Here is a 15,822-nt window from a genome sequence, read left to right as displayed (position 1 = left end):
GCCCTCCAAGCCTATACCAACCATGCTACCCGACTTAACTAAAATCCCTAATCTGAGAACATAAGAACGTAAGAAATAGGAGCAGGAGTAGGCCATCCAGCCCTTCGAGCCTGCCCCACCATTCAATAAGATCATGGCTGATCTGTCGTGGCTCAGTTCCACATTCCCGCCCTCTCCCCATAACCCTTAATCCCCTCGCTTATCAAAAACCCATCAACCCGCGTCTTAAAAATATTTAGCGAGGCAGCCTCCACCTCAACGGGCAGAGAATTCCAGAGATTCACCACCCTTTGAGTGAAGAAGTTCCTCCTCAACTCCGTTCTAAACCGCCCCCCCTTTATCTTGAGGCTGTGCCCCCTAGTCCTTCTATCCTTTCTGAGTGGGAAGAGTCTCTCCACCTCTATCCTATCCATCCCATTCATCATCTTATACGTCTGAATGAGATCTCCCCTCATTCTTCTGAACTCTAACGAGTACAAGCCTAATTTATTCAGGGACCTTCTAGGGACCATATCCCTCTATTCACATCCTACTCGTGTATTTGTCAAGACACCCCTTAAAAGTCATCACGATATCCACTTCCGTTACCTCCCCCGGCAACGAGTTCTAGGCAGTCACTACTCTGTGTGTAAATAATCTGCCTTGTACATCTTCTTTAAACTTTGCCCCTTGCACCTTAAACCTATGCCCCTGGTAATTGACTCTTCCACCCTGGGAAAAAGCTTCTGACTGTCCACTCTGTCCATGTCCCGCATAATCTTGTAGACTTCTGTCAGGTCTCCCCTCAACCTCCGTCATTCCAGTGAGAACAAACCAAGTTTCTCCAACCCCTCCTCATAGCTGATGCCCTCCATACCAGACAACATCCTTGGTAAATCTTTTCTGTACCCTCTCCAAAGCCTCCACATCCTCCTTGTAGTATGGCGACCAGAATTGAACACTACATTAGTGCAACCTAACTAAGGTTCTACAAAGCTGCAACATGACTTGCCAATTTTTAAACTCAATAGCCCAGCCAATAAAGGCAAGCATGCCGTTTGCTGCCTTGACTACCTTCTCCACCTGGGTTGCCATTTTCAATGACCTGTGTGCCTGTACATCCAGGTCCCTTTGCCTATAAATAATCTTAAGGGTTCTGCCATTTGCTACATATTTCCTATCTATATTAAACCTTCCAAAATGCATTACCTCACACTTGTCCGGATTAAACTCCATCTGCCATCTCTTCGCCCAAGCCTCCAACCAATCTACATCCTGCTGTATCTTCTGATGGTCCTCATCGCTATCCGCAAATCCACCAACCTTTGTGTTGTCCGCAAACTTACTAATCAATCCAGTAACATTTTCCTCCAGCTCATATGCCAAGTCATATTTATGCCTACCATGTCCTGTTAGCCCGTCTATTTTCAAAACATTACTCCTATATCATCAGCTTTTATTTTCCGCAATAACTTTTAACATGCCACCTTATCAAATAACTTCTGAAAATCTAAGTACAATATATCCACCATCTCCTTTATCCACAACACATGTTCCTTCCTGGAAGAACTCCAGTAAGGTGCTTACACCTGATTTCTCTTTCACAAAACCACGTTGACTCTGGCTGTTTATCTGAACATTCCCAAGTGCCTTGCTATAACTTCTTTAACAACAGTTTTCTAACGTTTTCCCCTATGACAGATGATACTGGCTTGTAGTTTCCTGCTTTCTGTCTCCCTCTCTTTTTGAGTAACGTTTGCCATTTTCCAATCTAATGGGACCACCTTCTCCAAGAAATAGCCTGTCTGATATTTGAAATGGTTTTGCCGGATTTTATCCTTTACATTGACGATCGTACGTGTATCCCCAGATGTTATGTTACTTTGTAAAAACATTCAGTTACTCAGATCCTGGTTGGTGAATTTGACACTCAGCCAAATCTCCAATAACTGCATCGGGACCAGAGAATCCAGCTGGCGGGAACAGCCTGAAAATTCCGTTCCCTATGTTACTTTGTAAAGCATTCCGTACTGGTGGTGATTGGGAATATAGCGTGGATGCAGCGGGATCAGTGTTTGTCTATCAATGTAAAATAACCAGGAGAAATGGTGAAATGATGTAAACGGTTGATGCAGTTTGCTGTCAGATTACATATGCATGAGTCCATATATTGCCATGAATAGAAAGTAATAGCAGCACATTATTGAATTCAGAAAAGCGATGCATGTATAAACGGGGCTGTTGTGCTGAATTATATCACAATTTATGCTATCCATTACTGAGATAATCTTTTAGTGCTTCATCCTGGGTCATGGACGGATCTTATTGTGATCTATGTTCGTTTTTAAATGTTAAATCCTGAAGGGTATTTAAACCTCTTATATGACAATAACTTGCAGTTTTACAACATATTTAGCGTAACAAGCATTCCAAGGCCTTCAGTTGGTTGGCAGCAGTTCTGAGCAGGAATAAGAAGGCAGAATATGAGACCAGGTAGGGTCTAAGAAAGCCTCCAAGGCTGGGGTGGATATAGGACAGCATAGGCCTACACTGTGGACACGTGATGGCCAATAGCTTCAATGGTGAAGGGAGCAGGAAATGTGTAGAGTCAAAATTATTAATTTAAACAGGGATGTTTGCAAAGTCGTCATCATCCTTGAAAATAGGCCCTCGATTTGCCTAATACATGAGAAATAGGAAGCCTGCAATGATCAGTGGAATTAAGAGTGAAGCTGATGCATGGAGGCCTTTATCATACTTTCTCATTGTCATCTGATAAATACTTGTATGTTAGCTTTACTTCTTGAGCCTCACAAGAGAGATTAAAACGTCCCTATTTTCAGTTAACTGAATTGACCATTTGTGTTTTCTTTCCCCCCACCCCAGCACAAGCAATGTCCACGGTGACTGCAATGGTGGGAGAAACTGTAACACTGAGTTGTGAAGCAGATACAAAGGGTGGTTTGTCCTTGGTGTCATGGAGAATGGTGAGTGATTTATGGACCATCGCAATTTCTTGGACACTGTTAATATATTCAGTTGCTGATGTGAAGAATTTCTAAAATAGTCGAGGCCTCTGGCTTTTATGCAGATATAAAAGGAATTGATCAACATTGCTCATAAAGGGTTCATACCAGGAACCATCACAAGTGGCTCATCCTGTGGCATCTCCTTCCTTGATCCAGGCAATTACCTCAGAATTGGGTTTTCCTATATTAATGTTGAAAATTTAGAGTCATCCGATCGTATTTTAATGGGAGGAGTTTGAGCCACGTTAGAATCATATAATGCAGAAGAAGCCGTTCAGCCCATTGAGTCCACACCAACACGTTAGAAACAACCTATCCCCATCGGTCAGCACTTGGCCCATAGCCCTGAATGTTATCATGTGCCGACTGCTCATCCGGATACTTTTTAAAGGCTGTGAGGCAACCCACCTCTACCACCCCCATAGGCAGCGCATTCCAGACTCTCACCACCGTCTGGGTAAAAACGATTTTCCTCACATTTCCCCCTCACCTTGAACCTCTGTCCTCTCATGACTGACCCTTCAACAAGGCGAACAGCTACGCCTGATCCATGCTATAATGTGGCGACCAGAACTGCATACAGTACTCCACCTGTGGTTTCATCAAAGTTCTACACATCTCCAACATGACTTCCCTGCTTTTGTAATCTATGCCTCGATTGATGAAGGCAAGTGTCCTATATGCCTTTTTCACCACCCTACTAACATGCACTTCCACTTTCAGAGATCTGTGGACAAACACACCAAGGTCCCTTTGTTCCACAGAACTTCCTCGTGTCCTACTGTTCGTTGAAAACTTTCTTGTCAAATTCCTCCATCCAACGTATATCACTTTACACTTTTAAAGGTTAAATTCCATCTGCCCATTTGACATCTAATCTTCTTGTAGCCGAAGACATTCTGCCTCACTGTTAAACAACCCCCCACATAATCATCAATGTCAATTATATAAATGACGAATAAATGGGCACCCAATGCAGATCCCTGTGGAATGCCACTGGATACTGACTTCCTGTCACTAAAGCAACCTTCTGTCATCAATCTCTCTTTCCTATAACTGAGCCAATTTTGAATCCACTTTATCAAATGACCCTGTATCCCATGTGCGTTTACCTTTTTCACAAGTCTCCCATGTGGCACCTTGTCAAAGACTTTGCTGAAATCCATATAAATTACATTGACTGAACTAACATCGAATAGACACCTGGCCAGCTCAAAAAATGCCATCAAATTTGTTAGGCATGATCTCCCTTTGACAAAGCCAATGCTGACTATCCCTGATCAAGCTTTGCCTCACCAAAGGGAGATAGATGCTGACTTTCAGAAGTTTCTCTAACAGTTTCCCTTCTACTGATGGGAGAGTCACTGGTCTGTAATTCCCTCTTGACAAACTAACCCTGACTGTAATTGTACTCAGGCTGGGTGAGACAGGAGTGTGCCCTTGCTAGCATCAAAGCAGAGTAACTGAGACACAGAGAGGAAGGAACATTCCCTTTTTTATGGCTCTTGGACTGGAACCCGGTTTTGGGGAGGGGCTTAGATGTGCTCTTTGGCTGGTGTAACAAATTGTCCCTAAATTAGTCTCCCCTTAATCTGGTTTCCAATGTGGAGTGCCATAAGCATAGACAAAGGTCATGGGTGGAAGAGGGAACTCACAATGTTAAAATGGCAGCGCAGGCTCATTGGATGGAAGGGCTTGTTTCCCGTGCTGTGTTGTTCTTTGAGGGAGATTGTCAGAATGGAGGGGAAGTTAGCACTTCTGGGCAATTGCGGGGTAAACCCTTGCGTGGAAACATCCTGGAGGGATTCCCCAGCACATTGCTAGGGTAACCCCCTATGTGACACTCACTGGGGAACCCAGAAGTTATGGGCACATCTGCACTTGGGGGAGGATTGTATAGAAACTGATGCTTCCCATACGAATCGGCAACGTTCAGGCTTTTGAGAATTACAGGCCTCAAAATCACATGGCTTTGTCATTGCAGCCAACAAATACACATTTTCAGGGCCATTGTCATCTTAAGCCACAAAGCTCGCACAATGCTTATTTCTGAAACACCAGGGATTATCTTGAGTTCTTATCTGCTCGGGGACCGTTTCAGTGTGTGGTCAGCATTTACTAGTTTTCGAGCTTGGGTTCTCAATGTCTGTGCATTAGGGCAGTCAAATGTTAGCCAAGGTTCCCACTTGCAAGCATTATTCATTGATGCCTGCACAAAAGTGTTTGAACGTCCAGAAGAAAACTTTTTTTCTCTCTTTGCTGGGTGTAGTAACATTCTCAAATTCTAATGGTGGGGGGGGGGGTCCAAGTATCTTGCAAGCTATCACTAGACACCCTTGCCCCAGGAGGGATGACATGGTGCAGGCAGACAACTCTCAGGCCTGTTAGCACCATGGAATCTAATTGATTTTTAATATTATGGCCCCTGTTTCTAAACTGTATGGATTCTGTGATTTGGCTGGAGAAACTGGGATAGCCTTTCTCTGAACATCAAGATCACTGGGTGATGGGTTAAGAAGTCCGACGGGTGGAAATCCTGATCCAGGGCGGTACAGTCATTAGCACTGCTGCCTCACATCGCCAGGGACCCAGGTGGCCATGGGTCGCTGTTTGTGTGGAGTTTGCACATCCTCCCCATGTCTGCATGGGTTTCCTCCGGGTGCTCCAGTTTCCTCCCATAGTGCAAAGATGTTCAGATGAGGTGGTCAGTCCATGCTAACTTGCCTCTTAGGGTCTGATTTTGCCATTGGGTTGCGCCCGCTTTTGGGTGTGAAAACTTGGTAAAGTCGGGCATGAGGCAAGTAGAGTGATTCGCACCCGCATCCGCACTGGGTCCTTTAACAAGGCCCAAAAATGCCCGTGATCGAGACCGCACCCACACCCAAAACAACAAGTGTGGCGGCCATTTAAATGCACTTGCATGTAGTGTCTGACGGTTCTGTGCTTGAGATCGATGGGAAGGGGGAAGGGGGGGGGGGGTCCGCTGCCACTCTGCCTGAGATCAGTGAGGGGGAAAGGGGGTCCGCTGCCACTCTGTCTGTGATCAGTGAGGGGGAAGGGGGGGGTCCGCTGCCACTCTGCCTGAGATCAGTGAGGGGGAAGGGGGGGGTCCGCTGCCACTCTGCCTGTGATCAGTGAGGGGGAAGGGGGGGGTCCGCTGCCACTCTGCCTGTGATCAGTGAGGGGGAAGGGGGGGGTCCGCTGCCACTCTGCCTGTGATCAGTGAGGGGGAAGGGGGGGGTCCGCTGCCACTCTGCCTGTGATCAGTGAGGGGGAAGGGGGGGGTCCGCTGCCACTCTGCCTGTGATCAGTGAGGGGGAAGGGGGGGGGTCCGCTGCCACTCTGTCTGTGATCAGTGAGAGGGAAGGGGGGGGTCCGCTGTCACTCTGCCTGTGATCAGTGAGGGAGAAGGGGGGGGTCCGCTGCCACTCTGCCTGTGATCAGTGAGGGGGAAGGGGGGGGTCCGCTGCCACTCTGCCTGTGATCAGTGAGGGGGAAGGGGGGGGTCCGCTGCCACTCTGCCTGTGATCAGTGAGGGGGAAGGGGGGGGTCCGCTGCCACTCTGCCTGTGATCAGTGAGGGGGAAGGGGGGGGTCCGCTGCCACTCTGCCTGTGATCAGTGAGGGGGAAGGGGGGGGTCCGCTGCCACTCTGCCTGTGATCAGTGAGGGGGAAGGGGGGGGGTCCGCTGCCACTCTGTCTGAGATCAGTGAGGGGGAAGGGGGGGGGTCCGCTGCCACTCTGTCTGTGATCAGTGAGGGAGAAGGGGGGGGTCCGCTGCCACTCTGCCTGTGATCAGTGAGGGGGAAGGGGGGGGGTCCGCTGCCACTCTGCCTGTGATCAGTGAGGGGGAAGGGGGGGGGTCCGCTGCCACTCTGCCTGTGATCAGTGAGGGGGGACGGGGTGTCTGTTGCCGTTCTGCCTGAGATCAATAAGGGGAAGAGGGGAGGGGCCTACAATCGGTCTGGATGGTGGGGGGAGTTGGGGGTAAAAGGGGGTCAGTAATGTTGCGGGGAAGGGGGCAATGGCTGTGAGGGCCGGGGGGAGGGGGGGGAGGTGGTGGGAGGTATTATCAGGCCCGGGAGCGATGTGGCAGGGCAGCCGCATTCTATCTTGTTTTTCTGCTCACGTGCAGTTGGAGGTGCCAATCGGAGCTGCAAGGTTTCAGAAACCAACATGCTTCTGCAGCGCGGTTCAGAATTGCTGATGTTTTTTCAGGCAGTTTGCATATGGGGGCGCCTGAGAACGGGTCTAAAAGTCGAATCTGAAACACTCCCAGTTTCCAGTCCAGCAATTAGAATCAAAATGGTAAAATAGGGTCCTTAGTGACCCCAAATTGTGTCGGTTAAGGAGATTAGTGGGGTAAATGCATGGGGTTACAAGCATAGGGCAGGGAGAGGGGTAAGATGCTCTGTCAGAGAGTCAGTGCAGGTTCAATAGGCTGACTGACCTCCTGTAGGGATTCTACACTCAAAGAACAAACAAAGAACAACACAGCACGGGAAACAGGCCCTTCGTCCAACAAGCCCGCGCCACCATCTTAACAATGTGCTTTTCCTCCTCCACCCTTGACCCAGGTCTATGCTTATGGTACCCCCATTGGAAACCAGATTAATGGGAGAATAATTCAGGGACAATTTGTAATTGCAATTCTCACCAGGATTCCAGTTTGTGTTGTGTCTCTTGCACCTAACCAATGTCCAGGGTCTATCATTGGACTCGTGCACTTTTATTTAGCCTCCATATTTTTGCTTTGATCTGATTTACTATTGTCACATACATTAGCATACAGTGAAAAGTATTGCTTCTTGCGCACTCTACAGACAAAGCATACCATACGTAGAGAAGGAAAGACAACAGTGCAGAATGTAGTGTCATAGTTATAGCTCGGGTGTAGAGCAAAATCAACTTAATACAAGGTAGGTCCATTCAAAAGCTTGACAACAGCAGAGCAGAAGCTGTTCTTGAGTCGATTAGTATGTGACCTCCCAACTTAAGGTGGAAGCAAGACTATCCGAGGTGCGTGGGGTCCTTAATGATGCTGGCTGCTTTTCCAAGGCAGTGGGAAGTTAGACAGAGTCAACGGATGGGAGGCTGGTTTGTGGAATGGATTGGGCTTCATTCACAACCTTTGTAGTTCCTTGCTGTCTTGGACAGAGCAGGAACTACACCAAGCTGTGATACAATCGGAAAGAATGCTTTCTATGGTGCATGTGTAAAAATTGGTGAGAGCCATAGCAGACTTGCCGAATAGGCTTTATATTACCTGCTGCACCTAATGCACTAAAGAATTCCTGAGGCCTCCCCTGCTTCATCATCATGGCAGAATTGGGTTAGCTTGAAGTAACATTTAGCTCCTTGCTCCAGGAAACGTGTCAACTGCTATCCTCCATCTTGTCTGGCACATGAAGAATAGGAGCTTGACCTATTGCCAGTTGAGCCTCAGCGGATCACCAATTCTCTGTCCTTAAAGCCTGTGATGGAACCCCAAACACACGAGAGGTTTGTAGACTATCGACCGCTGATCCTCATTTCTTTCCCTCTCTCTCTCTTTCAGAAATTCAATGAATCGGACATTGAACAACTAATTTCGTTTTCAGCAGCTGACAATATGGTAATAATCAAAGAGATTCCTGGATACGCAGACAGGATAAATATTACCAAGGAATTCTCCTTAATTATCTCTAATGTTGGAATTCAAGATGAAAAGATATTTTACTGCTTCACCCTGGTGGGCATAAACATAGTTGAAACTCCAGTCTCACTTAAGGTTTACAGTAAGTATTGAAGATAATTGTGTTAAAATCATCTTCCGTATTCATGGATGTCCACCAGGGACAGTTGTGGTCACATGTTGTGCTCACCCAATATTTTGCCAATAAACACAAGAGGTAGTAAATTTGATTTGATTTATTATTGTCACAAGTATTGGTTAACATGTCATCCTGAAGGCTGCCCAGGGATGTAGGTGTTTGAGACTTTAGTCTGGAAGGAATGCAACAGGATGTAAAACTGCGGCTACTTGCAGAGGGTGAGGTAAGGCCAGCCAATGGAGCGAATTGTAGGCAAGGCCAAGATTTTGAGCCAGTGGGAGTTGGGGCTCAAGGTGAGGGGTTTACTGCACAACAGATTGTAAGCGATTAAGTTTTGGATTGTACGCAGTCTAGTGGTCAAGAGACCATCAAGGAGCGCATTGCAAAAGTTGCATCAAAGGTCACGTTAAACAATGCATGAAAGAAAATATTGAAGCAACATTTACTTGCCCGTTTTCCCAGGATCCTGCTGGTAGTCTGGTGGAACAAAAGACTAGAATCACTGGGGCCTGGCCTGATTTGGGATTTCCCATTAAGATTTGTAAAGGGTGGGTCAGAAAGAATAGAGCTGTGGGAATTGACTATTTATACTGAGAGTTGTGGTTCATCAGCCCACGTAGGATATGGTCCAATTCTGATTGTTGGTGTACCCAGTGAAGTAAGGCATACCCAGTCACGAGAAGGGATATATGTGAGGTTTTATTCAGAAGGAAAGGGAACCTTCAGGCATCTTCTTTTCACAATTTCAGTTTCGCCTTTAAATGGTGGAACATTTGGGCACGTTATCTTAGAGTCAAGGATTCCCCTAGCCTGATATTCCTGAGAGTTTTCCAGCCCCTCTTTCAATAGGACCGCAAATCAGAAATAGACATATCGGGCTGAATTTTATCCTCGAGTTCGGTAGTGGGGAAAATTCCTGCTCAATCTGCCTGTCTCAGGAGAAAGTGTCTGTCAGTATGGGATCTTCATTGTGTGTGTGGTGGGGTGATAGCAGGTGCAGTCTGCATCTATGTCAATTCATAGCCCCTCATGCATTTATACCAAGGAATGCCTCCCAAACAGCCACCAAGTCTCATTGTGTTCTGCATACCACCCTATATAATAACAATCAAGAGTATAATGACACAAGGATAGAGAACAATAAAACTTAAAAAAAACAGTTAAGAGCTTGATAACATCCCACTTTAATTTAAAAAAAGCTCCTATTTACTGCATGCCAATAAAAAAAAGTCAGTCTTCCAGAGCTTTTAAAATAGTAATAGCAGAAACCACAAGCACTTGAAACCTCTTTATCTCGTGCAGGTAAACATTGTGTGAGTGACAGAAAAGATTTAGAGAATTAGAGCTGTCAAGTGATGCTTGTCCTGGAGCTCAGGTGTTTGAACGGACTATTGGATTTCTGGGATCTGAACAAAGTCTCATTACACGTCTCTGAGGCAACTTGAGCCACCACCTATTTGAAAAGCTGGCCTGATTCGACGCAAAATATGGGGGAGGGGGCTAAGACAAGTCTATCCCCACCATGGAGCCAGCCTGACCAGGAGTGTAGGGTGCGTGTTTGCCACACAAACCAGCCGGCCCCCATAAAAGACACTCCTGAAAATCAGAAACTGCAGAGATAGGGTCAGCAATCCCAGAATTGGGCCCCAAGCGCCGTGTTTAAAGGGATACCAAGCCCTCCCAACCCAGCATTGACTTGTCCCTTTGAACACAGCACCCTGTTGCAATGTGCAGTTGCTGAATTTGTTCCAGTGAGTAGATGTGTGCATTACTGTTAAAACAGACAAATGTGCGTTATGTTTTTGAAATGCTTCAAATTGACAGCTTTCCATTTGCAGAAATGCATATTAATTAAGATACTCACTTCATCATAATACAAACCAATAATCGAGGGCTTGCATCCTTTACCTGCTGTGCCACCCATTCCCACTGTAAACACTAGCATATGCACTCTATTAGCACTTCCTGAAAGCAGATATGGATTTGGTTGAGTGCTGACATCTGTTGTGAAGTGTTGATTTAGTTGTGGTAAATGGCACTTTCTCTGACAAAAATATCAACAGTGTCACTGAACAGATAGACGGGGCCCTATTTTACCATCTTGATTCAAAGTGCTGGGCTGACTTGAAACTGGGAGTGTTTCAGACCTGACTTTTAGTCCCGTTCTCCGGTCCCCCCCCATACACATTCTGACTGCAAAAATATCAGCAGGTCAGAATCGCGCTGCACAAGCCTGTGGGCAGGGCTCAACGCACCCGAAACCCTGCAGCTCCGATCGGCACCTCCAACTGAGCAGGCACAGAAAAGAAATCGATAGAATCTTGCTCCGCTGCCACATGGCTCCTCCGAGCTCTCACAGACCCTCCCCTTATGCCCCCACCCATCCACCATCCAGCCTGATCGTGGCCCCCTTCCTCCCACCAATCTCAGGCAGAGTGTCAGCGGATGCCCCCTTTCCCCCTCCCACCTGCCCCCCCCCCCCCACTAATCTTAGGCAGAGTGGCACCGGACCCCCCTTTTTCTCCCCCTCCCCCACTAATCTCAAGCAGAATGACAGCAGACCCCCTTCCCCCACCCCCCACTGATCACAGGCAGAGAGGCAGCGGACCCCCTTCTCCCCCCCACCACCTCCCAACAATCTCAAGCAGAGAGTCATCTGACACTAGGCACTTACCTCCTCACTAGCTGGAGTGCCCAAATCGGGCTTTTGTAGCGCGTGTCTGTTTCACACCGGTTCTGGATGGGCGAACACAGTAAAGGGGGAAGTGCCAGTAAGGTTGGGCGTGCAGTCCATTAAGTCAATATAAATGCATTTAAATATCCGTCACGCCAAGTTCAGGCCTGGTCCCGATCATGGCCATTTTCGGGCCTTGTTAAAGGGGAAACAGGCACGGGGGTTGGGGGGGGTTGCGGATAGCACTACACACCTCACGCCTGACTTTACCAAGTTTTCACGGCCAAAAACGGGTGCAGTGTTGAGCCCTATGATTTGGTTTTGCTGCGTATTGTGTTTGGCATATCCGTACTTCAGTAGCATTTAAAGTGCCTTAATAGCTGAGTCTCTTAATAGCTGATTGAACATACTGACGTAGTCAGTTGCGTGTGTACATAATGTTAAGTATTCATCTGTCTTTCCTCTGTTTTAACCTGCCGGAATAACATACACCAAACCTCAGAGGCTCCCTGAGTGTTGCAGTCTGAGCCTGTGACTGGATGAAGTTATGTTTTCTGCTCAAGTCAACACTTGTCATTTACTCAGATATGGCAGTTTACAATTTTCACAATTATCCACGTTCATTCCCTTTCAAGTGTGACAGCTTTTATCAGATTCTGTTTCAGGCATGGCAGGCAGTTGTCGTTAATTGTACTGCTCATGCGAGTACCACTCGCATCGATCCTGCGCGCTGATATATTTTCCCTCGGCTGTGAAGCGAGCTTGTCACCTCAGCTTCCTGAACCTCTTCAATGGAGCTGTCTCCACACAGTCTATGATCATCCTTCATTCCTATCTAAAATGGGGCACTTTGAAAACTGGATCAGCCCCATGTACTCTGCTGCTGAAGTGAGCTGGTTATTTTCTTAGGACTGAATAATGCTGTGGTCACGCATTGGGTTAGAAATGTATCAAGTCAACAGGGTGGTGAATCTCTGGAATTCTCTGCCCGTTGAAGTAGTGGTGGCTGCCTCGCTCAATATTTTTAAGACGTGGGTTGATAGGTTTTTGATAGGCAAGGGGATTAAGGGTTATGGGGAGAGGGTGGGAATGTGGAACTGAGCCACGACAGATCAGCCATGATCTTATTGAATGGCGGGGCAGGCTCGAAGGGCTAGATGGCCTACTCCTGCTCCTATTTCTTATGTTCTTAAGTCTTGCAGAATGGAAAGTAAATTTCCTTACTAAAATAATTCCCATATTCTGTATTCTGGTGCATGAAGTAGCTTCAGTTCCTTAACATGTATTTTCTATGAATCATTTTTATGCCTAACTTTTTCTTTATTTCTTTTAGAAATACCATCTAATCCTGTGATTGTGGAACCAGCTGCATTCCTAAAAGAAGGGGAACAACAGCAGGTGCGTGCAAGATACACACATGAGTACCATCAGCAAAAGAGCTAGCTGACTGATGGCCGGAATTGCCTGGGAAGCTCTGGGTATTATGGAGCTGCGTTCCATGTGTTAAACTTTTCTTTTATTCATTCGTGGGACATGGGCATCGCTGGCTGGCCAGCATTTATTGCCCATCCCTAGTTGTCCTTGAACTGAGTAGCTTGCTAGGCAGTTTCAGAGGGCAGTTGAGAGTCAGCCACGTGGCTATGGCTTTGGAATCATAAATAGGCCAGACCAGGTAAGGACAGCAGATTTCCTTCCCTGAAGGACATTAGTCAACCAGTTGGGTTTTTGCGACAATCGGCAATGCTTTCTTGGTGATCAGTAGATTCTTGATTCCACGTATTCATTTATTTTTATTGAATTCCAATGCCATGGCGGGATTCGAACCCAGGTCCCCAGAACATTTAGTTGAGTTACTGGATTAATAATCTGGCGGTAATACCACTAGGCTATTGCTTCGCCTGATAATAAGAGGCCATGGTTTGTATTTGTGGTAGACTGCAGGTGGAATTTTTTGTTACTTGCACTGAGTGCTGCCCGAGGCGGGAAAACTGGTGCACAGCCCGCAGGCGACACAGCCGGCTTCTCTCGCCACATTTTGCAGCACACTGTGTGGAAGAAACCTCCCAGAGTGGGCCGTGCTGTCATACTAGCTGGGCAGGGCAGGATCTAATAGTGCAACGCCGAGTCGCACTGATCTGTCATTTATATATTAAAAAAATACATCCACCTCCATGGATAAGCTGCCCACATCCCCCCCACCCCCCGCAACATGCACAATGTATTAGGGGAACTGCCCCCCTCCTCCACCCCGATGGTGCTCTCCAGAGGGGGTCCCCTGGCACACTGTGACATAAAACTAGAAAACGCTGGCAAATCTCAGCAGGTTTGGCAGCATCTGTAGCGAGAGAAACAGAGGAGAGTCCTTATGATTCTTCTTTATTACCAAGGATGACAATTGCTTTTTTTGTTCATTCATGGGTTGTGGGCATCGCAGGCTGGGCCAACATTTATTGCCCATCCCCAATTAGCCTTGAACTGAATGGTTTGTTTGGTCATTTCAGACAGCATTTAAGAGTCAACCACGTTGCTGTGGGTCTGGAGCCACACGTAGGCCTGACCAGGTACGGTTGGCAGATTTCCTTCCCGAAAGGGTCAAGAGTGAACCAGATTGGTTTTTATGACTCTCGTTTCATGGTCATCATTGGGCTTTTAATTCCAGACTTCTTATGGAATTCAGATTTTAACATCAGTGGTAGGAATGGAACACGAGCCCCCAGAGGGTTTCTCTGGATTGCTAGTCCAGTGACAATACTGTGCCACCGCTGCCTCATTGAAGCAGCCAGTATAAACTGATACAAATAGCATGGATATCTGGAAATGGGAAGGAATTGAGATTTGTGTTGTTGGCATTTGATCTTGTGGCTTTTATTCCTAAAAATCCTTTTGACCTATCATGCATTATTCTGTTACATACACATCATAGAATAATGAATAAAGTTATATTTGTAGTGCTTAATTTAAAGTTAAGAGTTTATTTTCTTTATCAGAAGTAAGCTTACATTCACGCTGCAATGAAGTTACTGTGAAAATCCCCTTGTCACCATATTCCGGAGCCTGTTTGGGTACACTGAGGGAGAATTTAGCATGGCCAGTGCACCTAACCTGCACATCTTTGGACTATGGGAGGAAACCAGAGCACTCAGAGGAAACCCATGCAGACATGAGGAGAGCGTGCAGACTCCAGATAGTCAGTGACCCAAGCTGGGAATCGAACCTGTGAGGCAGCAGCGCTTGCCACCGTGCCACCCCTGTGCTGATTAATGGCAGATGTTAATTACACTTTTTTTAAAATTCAAGCGTACAGTGATGGGCAACATTATCAGAATTGTTTTTCAACATTCACTACATTTCAGGCATTACACACTCTAATGAAGCACAGAACCTGCCATCCTTACCTGGTCTGGCATTCCCAGCCCATTATTTTCTATTCATTAACGTTAACTGGCATCTTCTGTCTATCAGACTATGTACACATGGTGTTAGCAAGGAGCAGTCATACAGGTACCTTTCAAGGCTCTGTAGATTTATGCACAAATTTCCATTCATACTCTGCTATTATGGACTCCCAACAAGAAAAAAACACTGATGGTTGATGCATGCAAAATGTAGCACTTTTCAGAAATGTACCTGTGTTTTTGTTTCCACCTATTCCCTTTCACCTCAGGTTGGTGTGTGTGTTGTGAGCAGTAGCTACCCTGTTGCTGACGTTACCTGGCATCATGAGCCTCTGGATCGGGATAGCTCAGGTATGATTCTAGGATCGCTGAATGTATGTTGAATATGTTTATCAGTTCAATTTGACATTTCACATGGGGGTTGATACCTGTCCTTCAACAAGATGGATGCATTTGTGAGCTAGGCTGTTTGGGTGCAAAATAGCTCAGATTTCAGCCTAGTCCTAAACTTGTATGGAGGAAACTTCACTGGATAGTAATCAGGAGAGGCAACTGGACGATTTCTGTCCTACTGCACCTAAGCCACTGAAGTAAGTTGTGGCATCGCTACTTTTTTAAAAATTAATTACTTTGTGGGACATGGGCGTCACTGGCTGGCCAGCATTTATTGCCCATCCCCAGTTTCCCTTGGATGGCAGCCAAGAGTTAACCACATTGCTATGGGATTGGAGTCACATGTAGGTCAGACCAGGTAAGGACAGCAGATTTCCTTCTCTAAAGGACATTCGTGAACCAGAAGGGTTTTTCCGACAATCGACAATGGTTTCATGGTCGTCAGTAGATTCTTAATTTCAGATTTTCTTTTATTGAGTTCAAATATCACCATCAGCTGTGGCAGGATTTGAACCCAGGTCCCCAGGATATTAGCTGAGT

At 46.5% G+C, this 15,822-nt stretch overlaps 1 protein-coding gene across 2 annotated transcripts in view; it reads left to right on the top strand.

The window, feature by feature from the left end:
• The window catches only part of alcama (activated leukocyte cell adhesion molecule a), a 287,178-nt gene that overhangs the window by 234,165 nt on the left and 37,191 nt on the right, over positions 1-15,822 (top strand). For both annotated transcript variants that reach the window (XM_080203486.1, XM_080203485.1), the window contains exons 2-5: positions 2,866-2,966; positions 8,565-8,784; positions 12,828-12,892; positions 15,159-15,240. In XM_080203486.1, coding sequence (XP_080059612.1) covers positions 2,866-2,966; positions 8,565-8,784; positions 12,828-12,892; positions 15,159-15,240 — 468 coding nt within the window. The remainder of the gene's footprint in view (positions 1-2,865; positions 2,967-8,564; positions 8,785-12,827; positions 12,893-15,158; positions 15,241-15,822) is intronic.

This window comes from Carcharhinus amblyrhynchos, chromosome 15 (genome assembly GCF_965287045.1).
Source record: "Carcharhinus amblyrhynchos chromosome 15, sCarAmb.v2.hapA, whole genome shotgun sequence".
Taxonomy (NCBI): Eukaryota; Metazoa; Chordata; class Chondrichthyes; order Carcharhiniformes; family Carcharhinidae; genus Carcharhinus; species Carcharhinus amblyrhynchos.
Note: the sequence above shows the minus strand (reverse complement) of the source record. Positions and strands in the feature narration are given on the sequence as shown.